Raw genomic sequence first — 19,015 nt, 5'->3', positions numbered from 1 at the left:
AAGCTTTCTTGCTCTAATTAAAGTGCACAGGAACTAGGATCCCTGCTGAATAGCTCAGCCCAAAGCCCAACATCTGGCAGAGGTTGCCAAAAGCCTGTTTGGCAGGAAATAAGAGAGTTCAAATAGTCAAACCTTTTGATATTTCAGTCCCAGAGAAGGAGATATAAAATACAGTTCCTCTCTTAGAAGCTAAGCCCTGGTTAGTACTTGGGTAAGAGACCACCAACTGATATCAGGTACTGTAGGCTGTATTTCAGAGGAAGGAACTAGCAAAACTATTTCCGAATATTCCTTGTCAATGAAAAACCTATAAAGCAGTGGTTCTCAACTTTCCTAAAGCCATCACCGCTTAATATAGTTCATGTTGTGGTGACCCCCCAACCATAACATTATTTTTGTTGCTACTTCATAACTGTCATTTTGCTACTGTTTTGAATCGTAATGTAACTATCTGATACGCAGGATGTACATTCATCCACTGGACCAAATTTGGCACAAATACCTGATATGCCCAAATTTGAATACTGGTGGGATTGGGAGGGATTTTATCATTTGGGAGTTGTGGTTGCTGGGATTTATAGTTCACCTATAATCAAAGAACATTCTGAACACCACCAGCGATGAAATTGAACCAAACTTGGTGCACAGAACTCCCATGACAAAGAGAAAATACTGGGTTTGGTGGGCACTGACCTTGAGTTTTAGAGTTGTAGTTCACCTACAGCCAGAAAGCACCGTGGAATCAAACAATGATGGGTCTGGACCTAACTTGGCACACATTCTCAATATGCCCAAATGTGAACACTGGTGGAGTTTGTGGAACGTAGACCTTGACATTTGGGAATTGTAGTTGTTGGGATTATTGTTCACCTATAATCAAAGAGCATTCTGAACTCCACCAATGATGAAATTGAACCAAACTTGGTGCACAGAACTCCCATGACCAACAGAAAATACTGGAAGAGTTTGGTGGGCATTGACCTTGAGTTTTGGAGTTGCAGTTCAGCTACATCCAGAGAGCACTGTGGACTCAAACAACCAAACTTGGCACAAATGTTCAATATGTCCAAATGTGGTGGAGTTTAGGGAAAATACACCTTGACATTTGGGAGTTGAAATTGCTGGGATTTATAATTCACACGCAATCAGAGTCCCTTGAACCCCACTAATGATAGATAGAACCCCCATAACCAACAGAAAATACTGGAGGGATTTGGGAGGAAATGACAGTGATTGAGGGGAGAGCACGCCTGCTCTCCCCTTCCAACTTGGAGTCTCAGAAACAGCCCTCCCCTTGATTGAGAGGCCAGCTGAGGGGCCAGCTAATCACAGCAGGAAGAGGGCTTCTGGTAGGAGGATTCACAGTTGTTTCCAAAAAGAGAAAGGCAGAAAGATCTTCAGCCTTCTCTGCCAAATAGGTTCCTAAGACCATCAGAAATATGTTTTCTGATGGTCTTTGGTGACCCCTCTGAAACCCCCTCGTGACCCCCCCCCCCCCAGGCGTCCCGACTTCCAGGCTGAGAAACACTGCTATAAAGTCATGAGATCACCATAAGTTGACAGGCGACTACAAGGCACATGCTTGCATAATCCAGAGGGATGTTTTCTTGCAAACGGTACACAGGACCTATGCTACAGGATGACTCCCATTTGTTTCAGTGGAATTTGTACAGAACTCCCTGCTGGATCCTACACTCTTGGGAGATGAGCGCTTTCCTCGATCAGTGCTCAATACAAGCACTAATAGTTCTACATATCATAAATAGCACTTAGAATGTAGATTTAAATTCCATTAAGAGAGATAGGTTAACTGGAAATTCAGAGGCAACCTCTTATTTTGACAGTTAAAATAAAATGAAACTGAAATCTCAATTGGTAATAGTTCCAGAAATGTAAATGCTAAAGAAACTATGCAAAGCCTGAAACAATTTCAGTCCCAGTTCCCTCTAAATGCAACAGAGCTATTTAGGCGTGGGTTGAGATCATTCCATCAAATAATGTTTGTCAGTTGCTCCTCCACAATCTCTATGAATTGTAACTTGTATTTTCTAAGGCTTTCATGGCCGGAATCACTGGGTTGCTGTGAGTTTTCCGGACAGAGTTTCATCTATGCTGATGATCGTGTCATCAGTGCTTAAACAGGGAGCTTTGAAATGGTTGAACAGAAGCTCTACGAAGCTTTAGGTGCTCTTACCGCCTATTACAGGGAAAACCAGCCGATTCCAATTGCAACTTGGGCTGTATTTGGGAAGTGCCTATCGATGGCATTTTGACCGGAAGTTTCTGAATTCTTATAAAAGCAATTTAAAATGATCAAATTGAATGCAATTGCAAGATATAATGGATTAATTCTATCACTCATCATATGAAAACACAACGAAGACCTTGCAGAAGGAATCATCATAGAGATCTGAACAAGGGTCTCTGCTTTGCTCCCAACTCTTCTGTTATTTTTCAGCTTAAGATTAGTTATCTATATGTATGTGGACTAGAAATGTACTTTCACAGACAGATGTCAAAATTTTCACACATAGTTTACATGAATGCCATGGCAGTGGTGGGATGTCAGTGAAGACGCTTCTACGTTATTCATTTCTGTGCTTGCTTTTGCTTACCATCCTTATGCATAGATTCGCTATCCATCGTTTCACTTACCGATTTCTAGGTCCTCTAGTGCAAATCCATGGTATGCCTTTGGCGCAAGTATAGCCAAAATATAGAGTTTATTTTATCCATAGTGTGCATATATTTTGGAACATATGCCCCATGGATATGGGAGTCATACTGAATAGCATAAATAGGCAACTAGGCTGCCAGATTATATTGGGCTGAAAGTCCAGTCAATTCTATCCAACCAACAACTTATGAATTACACTCCACTATCTCTAGGAAGCCAGAGTTGCTATCTCTGTTGTGCAGGAAAACACAAATTGGCCTTAGTGGATCAGGGGTCACAAGTCACAACCCATCAGAGAAACAACTGAATGCCAGTAAATCCTAGCCTCTGAAATTTTCAACTAGAAACAAACACATATAGAACAAAAGGAAACACCAATTGACTTGCGTCCTGTTTAGTCCCAACTAGAATAGATCAATGGAATCAAGATTTACCTTTGGGTTGTCAACTTATGAGCCAACAATTCATTCAATATTGCTCTTTTAATTTCAACTAGCCAACAAGATGCAGGGTGGTGTATGTCGCCACTCACAAGTTTTGCATTTGAGATTATAAAAGTAAATCATGAGTGTGCGTTTGTGTATCTCTCCTACTATAACTATTTTGCATATGCAAATCACCACTCTGCTAAAATATATGCTTCCAGCCCAGCTCACCTCTCCAAAAGTATCTCCCTCTATGAGCCAGCTAGAAGGTTAAGGTGTTTTGGAGAGGCCCTGCTCTCAATTCCACCTCCTTCACAAGTGCGGTTGGTGGGAACGAGAGAAGGCCTTCTCAGTGGTGGCCCGTTGGCTATGGAACTCCCTCCCTAGTGAAATCAGATCTGCCCCCTCCCTCCTGACCTTCAGGAAAAAAAGGTTAAAATGTGACCAAGTGTTTGGTTACTACTCTATCAGTACAATATGAGAACATGGAATAGTGTAATTATAATCTGGAATGGCCTCGGACTATGATTGGATTGCATGATTATTTAAAAAGTTGTTTTTAATGTTTGCTATGTTTTTAATTATTGTTTTAATGTATGTTTATTTTACTGATGTATGTTCGAAGGCATCAAATCGCTGCCTATATATGCGAGCCGCTCTGAGTCCCCTACGGAGTGAGAAAAGTGGGGTATAAATATGACACATAAATAAATATGAAAATATCAAGAAATTATTTTTTAAAAGTCTGTCCTTGCCCTTGGAATACAGCTTAATTGGTGAATCTTAAGATCGTAGATTAAGATCTTCTGGGGAGGTCCTGCTCTCATCCCCACTGGCCTCACAGGTATGGCTGGTGGGGATGAGGGATATGGCTTTCTTGGTGGTGGCCCTACGGCCGTGGAACTCCCTCCTGAATGAGATCAGGTCACGCCTCCCCTCCCTCCTGACCTTTAGGAGACAGCTAAAGACCTGGCTGTAGAACCAAGCATTCAGCCCATCATACAAATTAAAGTCAACGTGAAAGTTGAAAGTGCAATTACTTAAGATTGTTTACGGAGAACAACTATGTCTTTGTGTGATATGTGATGTGTTTAATAATGTTTAATGTTTTATCGGGGGAGGATCTATTTTGACGTTTTATACTGTTTATCCGATGGCACTGACTTGTTGCCAACTCTGTGAACCACCTTGAGTCCCTTTCGTGGTTGAGAAGGGTGGTATACAAATACTGCAAATAAATTAAAAAATAACAGTAGACAAAATGGCACGCACCAAAGCATGTGTAGCACTATAGGACATCAATCAGCTATTTAAAAGTGATTGTCTCTTGCAAGTTGGAGCGAAATGTTTACTATACAGGCTTGCCATGAAATATCCCACCCGGAAGAACGTTTCCTTAGCTTCCATAAGGTGGCTACATTATGCAGCACAAAATCCCAGCAAAGTTGATAAGATATAATTCCTGCGAAGTAAAGCTGACTGACAAAAGGTGACATCAGAAGCCCCACCATTCAAAAAAACGGGGAGGGAGGGAGAGAAACACTGGCTGAAAAGGAGCCCCTGGTGGCGCAACGGATTAAACCCTGGTGGCGGCAGGTCTGAACACCGATAAGTCACAGGTTCGAATCCAGGGAGAGTGCGGATGAGCTCCCTCTGTCAGCTCCAGCTCCCATGCAGGGACAAGAGAGAAACCTCCCACGAGGATGGTAAAACATCAAAAACATCCGGGCATCCCCTGGGCAACGTCCTTGCAAACGGGTAATTCTCACACACCAGAAGCAACTTGCAATTTCTCACGTTGCTCCTGACATGAAAAAAAATCACACATGATGTCCATACTGAATGAAGAAAAACATATACACTTAAAACATGAAGGTTTTTTTTAGAGTTTATTTAAATAAAAATTATAATTTATACCAAGAGCCAGCCCACCCACCCACCCATTTTTTTAAACAAACAAGATTCTCTTAAAAAATGTACAGGGCAAATTGTTTCAGTTCAATTTTTCCATACAGTACAAGTCTCCTCTTGAACAAAAGTTACACTGCTAATGAATTATTTACAAGTTCAAAATATAGACTCAAACTTCAGACAAAAAAAATTATCTCACATCCATCCTATTTAACGATTAGTAGCAGAAATAAAACATCTGCCAAAAATGTACATCATTCATAAGAAACTACCAAGTTTGGTTGCTGTTGGGTTTTTTAAAAGTGTTTAATGTTCATCTTCCTGTCTCTCATCACCCAGTTTGGAAAATTAATGAACTGGTTTTGCTTCATTTTTGTGCAATGTTGCTACACGACTCATTCATAGTCAGCAAAAAATAACAGTGAAGTTACATATAAAAGAACCGATCCTACTACCAAATTAAAAAGGGAACACAAAAAGCGATCCGTTTTCATATCCCCTTTGTGGTAAACAAAGGTTCTCAAACGTGACCACTGTGCTTCCAGTTACCCAACTGAACACAAAGAATTCACACACAAAAAAGCCATAGATTGGATTAGAGTAACACAGCAAATGTATGGATATTTTAAAAAATGCTGTTGAAAAAATAACACTTACATTAAATAGCACTACTGAATTCACATTCAGTACTGCCAATGCATATAAGGAGATGGACTCAGAGTGGTTATATGAATACAGAATGGGCCGACAAATGATCAACACTTCAGGATACAGGAAATAAAAAGAATGTCAATCCTCAAGTATACCAAGTTATTCGTAGGGCATATATAAAACAATAGATGATCTGGCAGCTCAAAGTTAGAATTTGCCAAACAATGTGCATGGCTGTCAGCTTTATTAAACTCTTTTTTTAAAAAAAAAAACTTCAGTTCATATATACGTGATATTGGAATAAACTATCATTGCATTGTAATTTGCTTAACATTACGATTTGTTCAAAAGTTTGCTTTGTTCCAAGTGTGGTTATTTGGAAGCCACCTGTATTTGTGATATCCACATAAAGAGGGGGAAATTTTATAATCATAGTCTGTTCTGTAATCATATTACTAATGGTTCATTCTGGAAATGTATGTGGCAAATTGTTGTGGCACTGTCATCATATATCGGCCAGAAATGGACTTCATGGAACCACATCCTAGAACAATGCATCAGTCGGCCAGCAGGGGGAGGAAGAGGTAAGAAGTGCTGATACCTGATTTTCACGACAACGGTATTCTCATGATCCAAGTGAAGGTAAAAATTACACTTGAAAATGATACAAAAATAAGAAACAAAGCTCACTTTGTAAAAAAGGTATACATTTTTTCAAAAAATGAGAACTCTGTGAACGTCCGAGGGAATGTTCTTTAAAAAAAGACAAACTCAACGTAGTACAGGCCAACTTCAGGGCAGTAAAAATATTACACTAATTAAATGTTTTCTGATCCATCCATTATTCCATTTGTTTTCCTACTAGACTGGTGCTTCACAAAATCCTTGTATGGTAAGAAAGTTCAATTTCTGTAATATACATCCAGGTTTCTTCAAAAATGTTCTGAAAAATTACATAATTTTCGACCTCAAATGTTTTTTTCATCAATAGCCAATTGTTTCTGATACATTGATACAAGGAAATTTCTGTTTTACTGTAAGAAATTTGTGGCAAGCCTTTCAGATTCCAATTTCGGCTCAAAAATTAATTCCAAGTGAGCAACACTTTTCAATGTTCGTTGTTCATGGAAACCTGTTTGCAAAATCCTTCCAAGATCAATCCTCCCACAAATTTATTTGGGGTTATTTCCAAGACATAGCCTCTGTAAGGAAAGTAGGGAGGGGTTTTTTTGTCCCAACACAGACCAAAACTGACAGAAGCCCAGATTATTGTGACAATTGCCCTAATGGTTAGCTTTGGGTCATATGCAAATCCATGTTAAGAGAGGTCTTAGAGACAATTTTAAAGCGAATGATACCACGGTTTTGGGATGAAGCAATTGAGGTGGGAAAAAGAATGATAGATAACATTTTGTCCCACTATCTGTAGGGGCACATTTGAACCCTTAACAATAAACACATGCTTGGAGAAGGAGCTGATGGAGAGAGAAAATACCAAATGCAGAAGAGATCCCATGTTACTTCTCTGCTCAATACTTGTCAACTTTGGGGAAAACCTAATAGGTTTTCTTGCCTGAATAAAGGATTGTACCATTATCTCATTCCATGTACAAGGGCTTGACCAGACTAGAACTTGAATCTTCCTTGAATACTGACTACTTCTACTAAGAGAAGCAGACTACTTTAAGGAGTCCTGGGCAGGCTGAGGGATCCACATACAGCCCTGACCCTAACAATTCACGGCTTCTTCCCACCTTTTACTACTTTCTGCCGAAACAAGCTACCTTACTCTATTTGCTCCTAGGGCCAGCCCAGTCACTCCTGTGGTCATTTTTAAAGTCCCTCAGCAATACATTATATGCATTTGTCCATAATGCAAGATTAGCATCTTAAGACCTTGAGAGTCCATTTTCTTGGTGAAAGACTTCCACATTCAAAGTCTGTTCTAGTAGGAAAGAAGTAGAGACAAGAAGCTACAATGACCAGCAATGACAAATTAATTGGCATTTTTGTGCAAGTTCAAAAAGAACTTTAAGAAAAATACAAAAGGAGAAATAATCATGGACACGGCAGTGTGAGTTTAATACTCTGTGACCACAAGGGTCGGGAAGCCTTTGGCCCTTCAGATACCTTTAACCTTCCTCCATCATAATGCACCACCTGCCAGGCTCATTTGAGCTAACAGGAATGCAAGTACCACGACATCAAGAGGGGCATGGTTTTCCAGGCCCATAGTATAGAATCATATATATTTATACAACCTAACACCACCCACAGCATTTCCAATATATTAAAGGGGGGAAATGATCTCCCTGGAAGTGTAACACCCAATGCAATCCACTGCGGTATCTTGGAAGTGATCAAAACAAAGCATTAAGATATAGGTAGTTTGTACTGAAAGTAGTGGCTTCATTGGTGGTGTCCACAAAGAAGGTAGAAAATGAAGGACCAGGCTGAGGAATAATGATTTCTCACAACTGTCCTCCACATTTACATAGCCACTGAAAAGTTCAAGGAGTTGATAAGAAGGTTTGCTTGAATCACAACTAGATAGCACTTATACCTTCTGTTAGTATGATTTAGATATGAATTAACAAAATAGACGTCACCAAAGTGTGTTGTCCTTCACATGTTTCTCCAAGAAGGGTTGCAACCCTGTGCCCAGTTTGTTGTTGCCAACTGCTGACAAGTCGACTTCGACTTATAGCAACCCTATAAAATGAGAGACTTCCAAGTCAGTTTAAAAATGCCACTGAAATCAACAGAACCTGTGCAATAAGACCCACAGCAGAAGAGGAAGAGAATGAACTGCCAGACCCTGGGATTTTAGGGTAGGACAACATACCTTCCTTGGTCTATCCTCAAGCTGCCGTCGCCACGTATGTTCCTAAGCGTTTTAATGTCAGTAAATAAACATTAAAAGTGCTTAATGTGCAAGGCCAATAGTGATGATAGCACTTTCACTGTCTTTTTCTCTCTTTTTGTTGTTGTTTTTTTTACAAAAAGCTTTAAAAACAAAAATGGAAGGCATATATAAAATACACTTATGTAACGTAAGACATATGCAACAAAGAAAATTATTGCAGAATCGATGAAGGGTGTTCCTCCTTTTATTCACTACCAAGTGAGTCAAATTTAATAAGAGTCTCCCCAGGAGAATCAGCAGTGATGATCTACTAGCTTTCACTGGTGGATGCTGCAGAGGTTATCTTCATGTACTGATTGAAAATGGTCTCAAAAGCTTCATCTCTGTGTACCATGGCACCAAACACTAAAGGCTGGAGTGCGGAGAGGACAAAAACAGAATGGTTAGCAACAAAAATAAAGATCCCTACTGCATCCCAATCCTAAATTCAAAACTATGTTTCAGTGTATTGTCAAAGGTTTTCATGGCCAGAATCACTGGGATGTTGTGTGGTTTCTGGGCTGTATAGCCAGTTCTAGCAGTATTTTCTCCTGACATTTTGCCTGCATCTACGGCTGGCATCTTCAGAGGATCAGACTATACAGCCCGGAAACCACACAACACCTCAGTGTGTAAGTGGCCTATTTGTTTAAAGCAGGCCTGCAGTAGTAAATGGCCAAAATTAAAACAGGCTAAATCTCTTAGGGCCATTGATAGGTTTGTAGCACTTTGATATGAGCCCCTGGTGGCGCAATGGGTTAAACCCAAGATTCTATTCTCATCAAAGAAAGGTCCGATACTACTTAAAATGTCATCCCTGCTCCCCACTATTCTAACCTGATTCCCCATGTTGTGTTTCCATGCAAGACCAACCCTTCTAGCATCCTAATCAGTGGCGCCACCTTTGCCACAGATTACTTTGGTATCTTTGATGCAAAGAGAAAGGAAACATGTAAAGGTAAAACCCTTGGAGGAGGGAATGACTGTCCAGGTTATAGTCTAAAAGACATAACACAAAAGGAAAAATAGGTGCAGGAGTGAAGAGGAAACCAACTTAAGCACCAATTTTGAAAGTTACTCAAAAGTGCTTTGAATGCAATTTTCCTGCCCCTTGGCATGGGGTTGAACTGGATGGCCAGCAAGGTCTCTTCTAACTCTATGATTCTATACTCAATCTTTATAATAATCAAAAATGTCTGAAGCAATGTAGAAGAGAGAGCACTCAAAAGAACTGGTCTCTCAAGATGGCTGACAGAGAAGCCTCTGCTAACCATTTTCCCCATACATCTAAATGGAATGGGCTGCATTCTAAGTCATTCTTAATACATGCCTTCAAATTTCTATGAATCATCATGTCACTTCTATTATTACCAACCGAATGCACCAGTGTGAATTATTGCATTAAAAAAAAACTTAGTGCTATTGATTGTTCCAATGTCACATACATATCAGCAAAATTAAATACCCCCCCCCCCCTTAGAAAACAATGGATATATTCCCTTGAGTTACTAATCATAGCACATATGCTGTGCAACTCAGTAATACAATCTTTATTATCTCAAGTTAAAGGAAGTGCTCCAAAAACGGATGTGGCCATCGTATCATTAATATTTCAAACACATGTAAACTGATAGTGCTGCCAATATGAGTATTTTTTTCCTTTGAGTACTTACTTTTTGTGTAGATGGTGTGGAAACTGCAATACCCATCCCAGATCCTGGGAGAACAGACAGTACTTTGTACTAAAAAGAAATACAAAATAAATGATAGTATTTATCAAAAGCTTAGACGGGTTGGGAAAAAAATATATCTGAACTGTCCAGAAATCTGGACAGAAAGTATCCCATTGGTGTAGCTATTAGAAGCTCTGAAAGTTGCATGAGGCTTGGGAATGACCTAGGCTACGTTTACATCAGCCAAAAATAACCTGGAGTATTGTGCTCCGCAGCTCCCCTGGATACAGCACAGGAGCACTCTGAAGCCCTTTTTGAGTGCAGGCCTTGCCAACAGTGCATTGGGGTCACTGTAATTGGACCATTGGCCAAAAGTAACTTTGCTCCTGATGCTGCTTTTGATGAAGTGACAACAAGGAGCCCAGTCACGTGATCAGTAGAAATGATGTCACCAGCAAGGCTCTACCAGGAAAATACTTCTGAGAGGCAACATAGCAGATATTTTTTTGAGGTGTGGACTCTGGTTTTATTTTTCTGGGATTTGTTTGTCTGATTGTTTAAAGTAAAGTATTTTGATTCCTCAAAAATCTTCATGAAATCTATGTAATAGGCTTGTGCATTTCAGCCAAACCTCAATCCATTTCTGCTGGCCAGATTCCAGTGGACCCCTGTATCCATGTGTGCATCCTGAAAACGGGCGGGTAGTCAGATAGCCTTTTTTGGTCTGCGCCTGAAAAACATGGCTAGATCCGGCTCATTGGTGGCAGTGGGGAACTTACGAGGCTCCCTTTTCTGTTCCTGGGACCCTTTCATTTCTTTCCTTCAAGGGAGCCCAGGTTTCAGCAATGAGGTTAAGCAAGCAACCTTCCTGGAACCCTTTCCTTTTTTCCCTCCAAGGGAGCCTGGGTTTTAGAAATGGGGTTAAGGAAGTAGACACAGCTTGCATAAGACATGTCACGGCATTCTTCAATTCTGACTGGCCCAACAGGCAGGGCTCACAGGGAAATGCCATGTGAGCAACATGCAGAAGCCTCTTTGCACACCTCATGATGCCAAATAGGGGAGGAGGAGCTGTTATCGACTGCCATGTGGTCCTGTTACGGACAGAAAAACATGACAGCTGGAAACCAGCCACTACGAATCCATGCACAAGCCTACCATATAAAATGCATGTATGCATATACACACAGCTTCCAGGTTTTGGAAAAGCAGGATAGGTGTGATTTAATTTTTAAAAGAATGACCTCTACTTTAGAGTTTAAAATATCCGCATATTCTTGGCACACAGACTCCCCATGACCAAAATTAGGAACATTTAACTGAACATTAAAATACATTTTGATCACTTTTAAGTAAAACAGTACACAATGGGACCATTTGCCACATCTGTCCGAGTGAAAATTTAAGATTACAAAACACCATTTTTAATAATGATGAAATGATGATGAAATATTAGAGCACGTTTAGGAAACTTGGGGTTCAAGTGGTGAAGAATGCTGGGACTTGCACAAAAGTGATAGATTGCTGATGCCTCATCTTTTTCTTCAAGCCTAAAAAAAATGAAAGGATAAAAAAGAACTAATACCATGAACGTACCTTTTGAATATCTGTTATATCTGCCAGTTTTATAACTTTATTTCTTTTTGATGAACCAGATTTGGAACTTTCAAAGCATAAGTAGCTAAAAAGAAAAAGAAAAAAGAATTATTTATAAAACAAATCATTTGAAATCATACCTTTAAACTTCATGTTTTAATTTCCAGCAGCAAAAATACCTATGCTAATGTAAGCAATATTAAACTTCTTGATTTTTTTTTAAAAAAACCATAGCTTTTACATTTTTTACACTGAACTGAACATCAAAGCTCTACAAAATACCCCTACAATGTAAAAAAAAATACATGCATACACATGCAGTCATGATAGAAATTGGTCAGCTTGGCATTTTTAAAAATACTTTCGCATGTACATTTTTTCTCCATTTTTTTGTTATTAGGAGCGACTTGATAAACTGCAAATCATTTCTGGTGTGAGGGAATTGGCTGTCTGCAAGGATATTGCCCAAGGGATGCCTGGATGTCTTACCATCCTGAGGTAGGTTTCTCTCATGTCCTTGCATTGGAAGCTGGAGCTGACAGAGAGCTCACCCCACTCCCTGGATTCAAACCGCTAACCTTTCCATCAGCAGTCCTGCCAGCACAAGGGCTTAACCCCAAGTGGTTCCCAGCTTTTTTTGACCAGGGAAAACTTTGACCAGGGATCACTCTCCAACATTAGTACCAAAAGGACTATGAAAAAGTTTTTTGTCAACTTTAGATTTGGTTTAGTTATTTGGGGTGCTGATTCAGAAAATTGCATTGTATAGACCACATCAGCTCTAGTTTCTGATACAGAACATATGCCATCCAGTATTCGCCATCTGCTCACACACAGAAAACCGTATTTAGTAAGCCTCTGCAATATAAGAGGGTTTCATGAGACAGTCACTCTTGTTGTAACAGTGTAGTAGAAGTGAGGCCGCAGACCATATTTTAGTTCTTGTGGACCATAGGTTGGGAACCGCTGGTTTAACCCAATGCTTTCCTCCGTTCAGAACACAAAAGAGGAAAATCTAAGAGTCAAATATCACCAGGATGTCTTTGCAAGCTTTTAAGGATATTTTAAGAATTTAAAAAATGCTATAGAAGCACTCAGACATGCAATTCTGTCATTTTTTTGGTGGAATACATATATAAAAAACAAAGCTGGGAGAAAATTTGACAAAGAATAATCTCTTTTTGGTTTTTTTTTTTCCTGCAAAGAGATGATGGTTTTAATTAATGTTTTATGATTTTATTGTCCAATTTGTTTACTGTGTTTTGGCATATCTTGTTTGTTTTTTATATTGATGTACTGTGCTGTTATTTGTTTATTTTATTTCATGTATTTCATGTATTTTACTGTATTTATTCATGTTGTGAGCTGCCCTGAGTCCCTCCAGTATTTTCAGAGAGAGAGAGAGAGAGTTGCAGAGAATATTAATTATAGGCTGCCTTATGGGCCCAGCTAAAAACAGCATTAGCAGCTGTATGAAAATGCTACCTGAAGATCTGCCTCTGCTGTGCTTCATATTATACAGAGGCTGGATATTCAATTCAGTATAAAACTGGCCTAGTTATCAGGCCCGTAGCCAGGATTTCATTTCAAGGGGGGGGGGGGGTGAATTTTTTTCAGGGGGGATTCGGGGGGGGGGGGGGCTGAGTTTTGGGGGGCTGAGTCTGAGTGAAAGAGGGTCTACCCTAGCAAACCTTTTGTATCATTACCCCAATACCCCCATGCATATGGGATATATTGAGTATGGTGATCAGATCATGATATGAATAAACATAACAGTTTAAGTAATGCACCAGTAAGGCCTTTTCGCGAACCACCATGAGAATTTTGGGGGGGGGGGGGGGCTGAAGCCCCCTGAGCGCTCTCCCCCCCCCCCCCCCCGGCTACATGCCTGCTAGTTATATAAAGATGTTATTGTTGCTAAGAGAAAAATCTGAGAACTACCTATTCCTCATGTTGAAAGTATCTGGGTTGTAAAGGCTTAAGAGAGGATTATATTTTGGGGACCTTTTCAAGTTTTCTGAAACCACATTATCATACTAAAATGTTTACAGGATCTCTTTCTGTTCAGCATTATACAAATATTTTGACCTGTAAGTATAAAACACCCCCTGTAAAAGTACTAAATTTAAGTACTCTAATCTGTACATACAGAAAGATGCTCCAAACAGCTTATGTTAGTGATTCAAAGAGTTTCACCAGCTCTGAGTTCTGAAGCATTGCTCATCATGACAAAACTGCAGAAATCCAGACACGATTCCTTCTTTCTGTATCAAACTCTAACTTGTTTACACTAGAGAGATCATCATTTGATCCACGGATAAGCCCATTAAGTCCAATTCATGTTACATTTTACGTGGTTGCTATTTCATGAGGCCTTTGCCACATGTTAATTGTGAATTGGCCCTCTTTCAACAAAAAGGTCAATGTATCTGATGATCTCATGAGAAAATCTTTTCCAAACTCATTTGCAGTTATCTAGATGTATGCAGTTTTTTTCTGCAAAGGATCCTTTCAAAATATATATAAATGTATTTTTACACTGGCTTATAGGAAATGGTTCTCTTCAGTCTGCAGTCTGTCTGGTCTGACTCAGCTACTGTTGAAGGATCAGCAGCTTGTCTGGCCTGGTTCAGCTACTGTGAAGGAAAGCCTTCAGCAGAAGCTGACACTCTCCAGTATTTGGAGCAAGGTTAGAAGGGGTTGATCTGACGTCCTCCTCAAGGAAAGCATCAGGCTGTGAAGGGTTGCTGAGATAAGCAGCAGCTGACACCTTATGATAACAGTGCTTGGGGAAGAATGGCTCTTGGTAGCAGACAACGGTTGTATTCTGACTCCACATCCTGGTTCTGCTGATCGTCTGTTTGATTTCAAGGCTTCCTGCCTTTTCTGACTTGTAGACTCTCATCTTGGCTCCATTGTATCCTTGTTCTAGACTGTGGCTCTGCTGCCCTTTGCTTTGTCTCGAAGGGCTCCTAGTATTTGACTTTGTGACTGACCTCAGTTTCTGTAATCCTGAATCCTTGGCTTTGACTTATGGACTGACTTCTTGGTGTAGAATTTATGGTTTCTGATTCTGGTTTGTGGTAAGAATCTTCGGCCTTTGACCTTCTGACTGTGACCTTGACTTTGTCTGCAAGAAAACCTGTCATTTGAGCTTGGAACCCCAATTACTCATGTGCATTCGGACCAAAAGTCATACCGTTTTCCGGTCTGTTTCCATCTGATCCCTGATTTTGCTTACCAGAAAGTTACCCAAAGGAGAGGATGTTTTCTGTTTCATTTAGGAGAGATTCGGCCCATTGGCTACAATGGGAAATTTTAAAGGCTCAATCCTCAGCCATTTTAAGGTCTATCTGCATGAAACCTACCCCAGTTGTATACTCCATTTACAACTGCCGGCCTGCCAGGTATGCAGTTGTAAACAATTCACCAATGTACTGATTTTTTATAATTATTTTAAGTTTAAACACAACTTTTTTAAAAAATAAGACAAACTGCGAGAGAGGGTTCTGAGAATTGTAATCTCTGGTTGTGTCCATTCTCAGCCAATCAGAGCATGGACACCACCAGGCTTTTTTATTGGCTAAGAGACACACACAAAGAGAAATTTCAACTCCCATCATGCTCCGAGAAGAACTTTCAATGGCCATCCTATGATAGTGCCAGTGGGAAAGCGAGTTCTATGGACCCTCTCTGGAGGAGGTGGGAACTTTCCAATTAAAAATGAAGGAGGCTTCTTCTGCCAGGGAGAGAAAAAGACGTCACAGATCTCCCTGCTTCAGGTATTTTGTGGCCTTAACTCTTTTCAAACACATTCTCTCTCTGAATTCATTTCACTGGTCTTTTCATCTCTCTCTTCACCTTTCTGTTTTTGAAAATCACATTAAAATTGCTCTCCGAAAACTACAAATCTTTTAGTTAACAGTGATTCAGGCTGAACTCTAACTCTAATACAAACCCTCAACATTTGCCTTTTGGACTCTAACTCCCGTTTGTTGAAAATATTCTTGGCATTTGATCCCCCCCCCCCCTTTTGATATTTCTAATTAAAACTTTTACCAAAAAAAAAAAAAACCCAGACACAAATAAACTTACCACAACAATACTTATGCATAAATCCAGGATTTAACTTTGGCTTTAGTTTATTCCACTCTGTTTGAGGTTTGTATTTCTGCTTTCCAGCAAAACTTTAAAAGGACTTGATAGTTGAGCTTTTGTGAATGAACTCTTGATTCTAGCTAGCCGTTAATTTGTTTAAGCTTTATGCCTTGATAACCAGGATCGTGGGAAAATGAGACATCACCTGGCATTTGGTTTAGCGTAATTTCGCTACTTCGCTACAATTTACAAAAAAATAATATACTTGTTCCAAAGTCACCACCAATCCCCTTGGTTTCTTAAGATTCTGCTGGAAATTTGATGAAAACTTACTTTTCTGTAACATAAAGCACACCATTTCGGATGTAGTCTGTGGGCATCTTCCGGTCTCTGTTGATCAAGCAGCAACGCCAGCCATTTTCACACACTGTCAAAATAGCACAATCACATTATATTTCACACAGTCCCAAAAACTCAGAAGTGCCGACAAAGCTTTTCTAAACACTGAAGTATTTGTTTCAAGCCTTGGGTTAAGTTACTTCTCTCACAGGATTATGCGCCTTTCCTCCCCTCTCAAATTCATGCTGCCACAAAGGCAAACCAGGCTATGGGCATCAGGTTCACTCAGAGAATCTTATGGATATCAGATAAAAGATTAATTTGACCTCCTGTCCATAGAGCCCAGCAGCAGATAACATTACACTGCAGTTCAGTTCTAAATACTGCTGCTCTTTGCACAATTCTTTTAAAACATGCTTGCATTTAAGGCACTGCCACCTTTTGCATTCAGATCAATACCTGCCAAAGGACGCTCATTTTCTGACAGATTAAATACTTCATGGAAGTTGCCTCGCTTAGTTGTATGAAAACGACTAGTCTCTTCCTCTCTGCTGATTCCTGCTGGGGCACTTGAGCCTACACAACTTCGTGAAGCTGCTGTTTGAAGCTGTAGGGAAATAAAGTTTGAATTACTATTACTACACAATTAAATGCATGCGTTGCACAAAATGTAACAATATTATGCCTCCACTGGACAAACATACTGCCTAAACTCTTCAAAATGGGTGTTTACTGCTAGAAAGTTAAATCATAAGATAGCTGCAGGCTTCACCACTCTATGTTGTGTATTGCTGTAATTAGTAACAATATTAGCTAAAATTAGAGCCAACAAACACACAAAGAACTCTATTGGTTCTTACTGCAGGCTAGTGAATTGCATGTTAGAATGGTCATCTACCAGAGAGCTAGAGATAAAAATCTCAACTCCATAGTCATATGGCTCTGTGTCACTAAACAATTATAATGAGATTATTCTACTTTAATGCCGTGGCTGCATCCTGTGGAATTCTGAGGCTACTACGTCAGAGGACACTGGATATCTGTGGCTGTGAATTCTAAATTCCTTTCCCAAAACTGCGAATTGCAGGATTTTGTAGGATGTTGCCATGCAGTTAAGAGTGAAATCACAGTAGAGGCAGTAACCAAGTTATAAACAAGATAGGTTTGTTCTTAAGTTGTAGGTTTGTTCTTAAGTTGAATGTGTATGTAAGTCAGAACAGGGACATTTTTTCAGTGCAACTCCAGCCGTTTGTGTGTGTGTGTATGTGTAAGCTTCCCTTCCAAGCTTTCCTTCCTCTTTCCAGTTCCTCCCCCTTCCCCTGCTTCCAAAACCATATTTCTTTCCCAACACTCAGTGGGTGCTTTGATTCAGGACCTGCCTATCTTAAAGACCACATCTTCCTTTACAAACCCACAAAATCACTATGATCTACTGGGGAAGCCCTTCTCTTGCTTCCATCTCTGTCAAAGGTGCAACTGGTGAGGGCAAAAGAAAGGGCCTTCTCAGTTGTTGCGCCCCCCCCCCCCCCCCCAGTGTGACTCTAGAACTCCCAGGGAGATTAGGCTAGCACCCTCCCTATCCACTTTTTGTAAAGATCTAAAGGCATAGACATTCTGCTGTGCATTTGACTAGACAATTCCCTTGACAACTGGCCCCTGCTGGGACCCAAAATCTTGTCCATGCACTTTACTATTGTTGTATTCAAAGTTAGAATGACCCTTTTTATATTGCTCTATTTTTAATGCTGCAATATGACCTATGTACTTTACTCACCAGCCCTATCCTCTAAACTGTTGTGCACCAGTCTGCCTACCCAGTCTGCCTACCCATAGTGAGACCTGAGTTATACTATTGTTGTTGGTTTTGATGCTTGTTTTATATATTGTTATAACGTTTTTATATTGTTCTAAATTGATGTTATGCATTCTAAGGGTTACGTTTTAACTCTGTTGATTGGGCTTGGCCCCATATAAGCCGCCCTGAGTCCCTTTGGGGAGATGTTGTTGTCACTGTTGTTGCTGCTGCTGTTGTTATTATTATTATTATTATTATTGTGCTTTTCCTGCATGGCAGAAGGGGGTTGAACTGGATAGCCCCTGGAGTTTCTGCCATTATTATTATTATTATTATTATTATTATTATTATTATTATTATTATCATCACAAAGGCTGGATGGCCATCTGTTGGGGGTACTTTAATTGTACTTTTCTTGCATGACGGAAGGGGGTTGGACTGGATAACCCCTGAGGTCTTTCACTGAAATACTGTTAAGTTTATGTTGGTTAAAATTGTTTTTCATTTTAAATATTGTGTGGTTTTTTCTTTTTCTATGCGCAGTGTGCATAGGATTTGTTCATTTTTTCCAATTAGTTCACACAAACACTCTCCATCCATCTACCACTGGCCCGGCCTGACTGTCAAATTTTAAATCGCAATGAGTCCAAAATTATATCCATGCCTGATATATATACATTATATAATACTTAATATAATATATAAGCATTCTTGGAGCTCCACAAGAAACTTTTCCTTCAAAAAGGGCTCTGCGGCTGAAAAGGTTTGAGAACCCCTGCTGTAGAACAAGGTCAGATGAAGTACTAAAAGGTCCGGAAGTCATTATTCCGTGTGGAGACTGCAACGCCTTAAGAGAACCAGAATATAATGAAGAGAGATGCCAATATAACCTAAGATACCAATATCTTTTTAAAAACGGATGCTTTTCATGGTTTTTATTTTAAC

At 39.8% G+C, this 19,015-nt stretch overlaps 1 protein-coding gene across 3 annotated transcripts in view; it reads right to left on the bottom strand.

The window, feature by feature from the left end:
* Positions 1–8,741: 8,741 nt before the first annotated feature.
* The window catches only part of GRAMD4 (GRAM domain containing 4), a 98,242-nt gene continuing 87,968 nt past the window's right edge, over positions 8,742–19,015 (bottom strand). For all 3 annotated transcript variants that reach the window (XM_060777814.2, XM_060777815.2, XM_060777816.2), the window contains 5 exons: positions 16,735–16,882; positions 16,270–16,363; positions 11,839–11,923; positions 10,243–10,311; positions 8,742–8,942 (listed from right to left, as the gene is read on the bottom strand). In XM_060777814.2, the coding sequence (XP_060633797.1) occupies positions 8,841–8,942; positions 10,243–10,311; positions 11,839–11,923; positions 16,270–16,363; positions 16,735–16,882 (498 nt within the window). In that variant the 3' untranslated portion in view covers positions 8,742–8,840. The remainder of the gene's footprint in view (positions 8,943–10,242; positions 10,312–11,838; positions 11,924–16,269; positions 16,364–16,734; positions 16,883–19,015) is intronic.

The sequence above is a fragment of the Anolis sagrei genome, chromosome 5 (genome assembly GCF_037176765.1).
Source record: "Anolis sagrei isolate rAnoSag1 chromosome 5, rAnoSag1.mat, whole genome shotgun sequence".
Classification (NCBI taxonomy): Eukaryota; Metazoa; Chordata; class Lepidosauria; order Squamata; family Dactyloidae; genus Anolis; species Anolis sagrei.
Note: the sequence above shows the minus strand (reverse complement) of the source record. Positions and strands in the feature narration are given on the sequence as shown.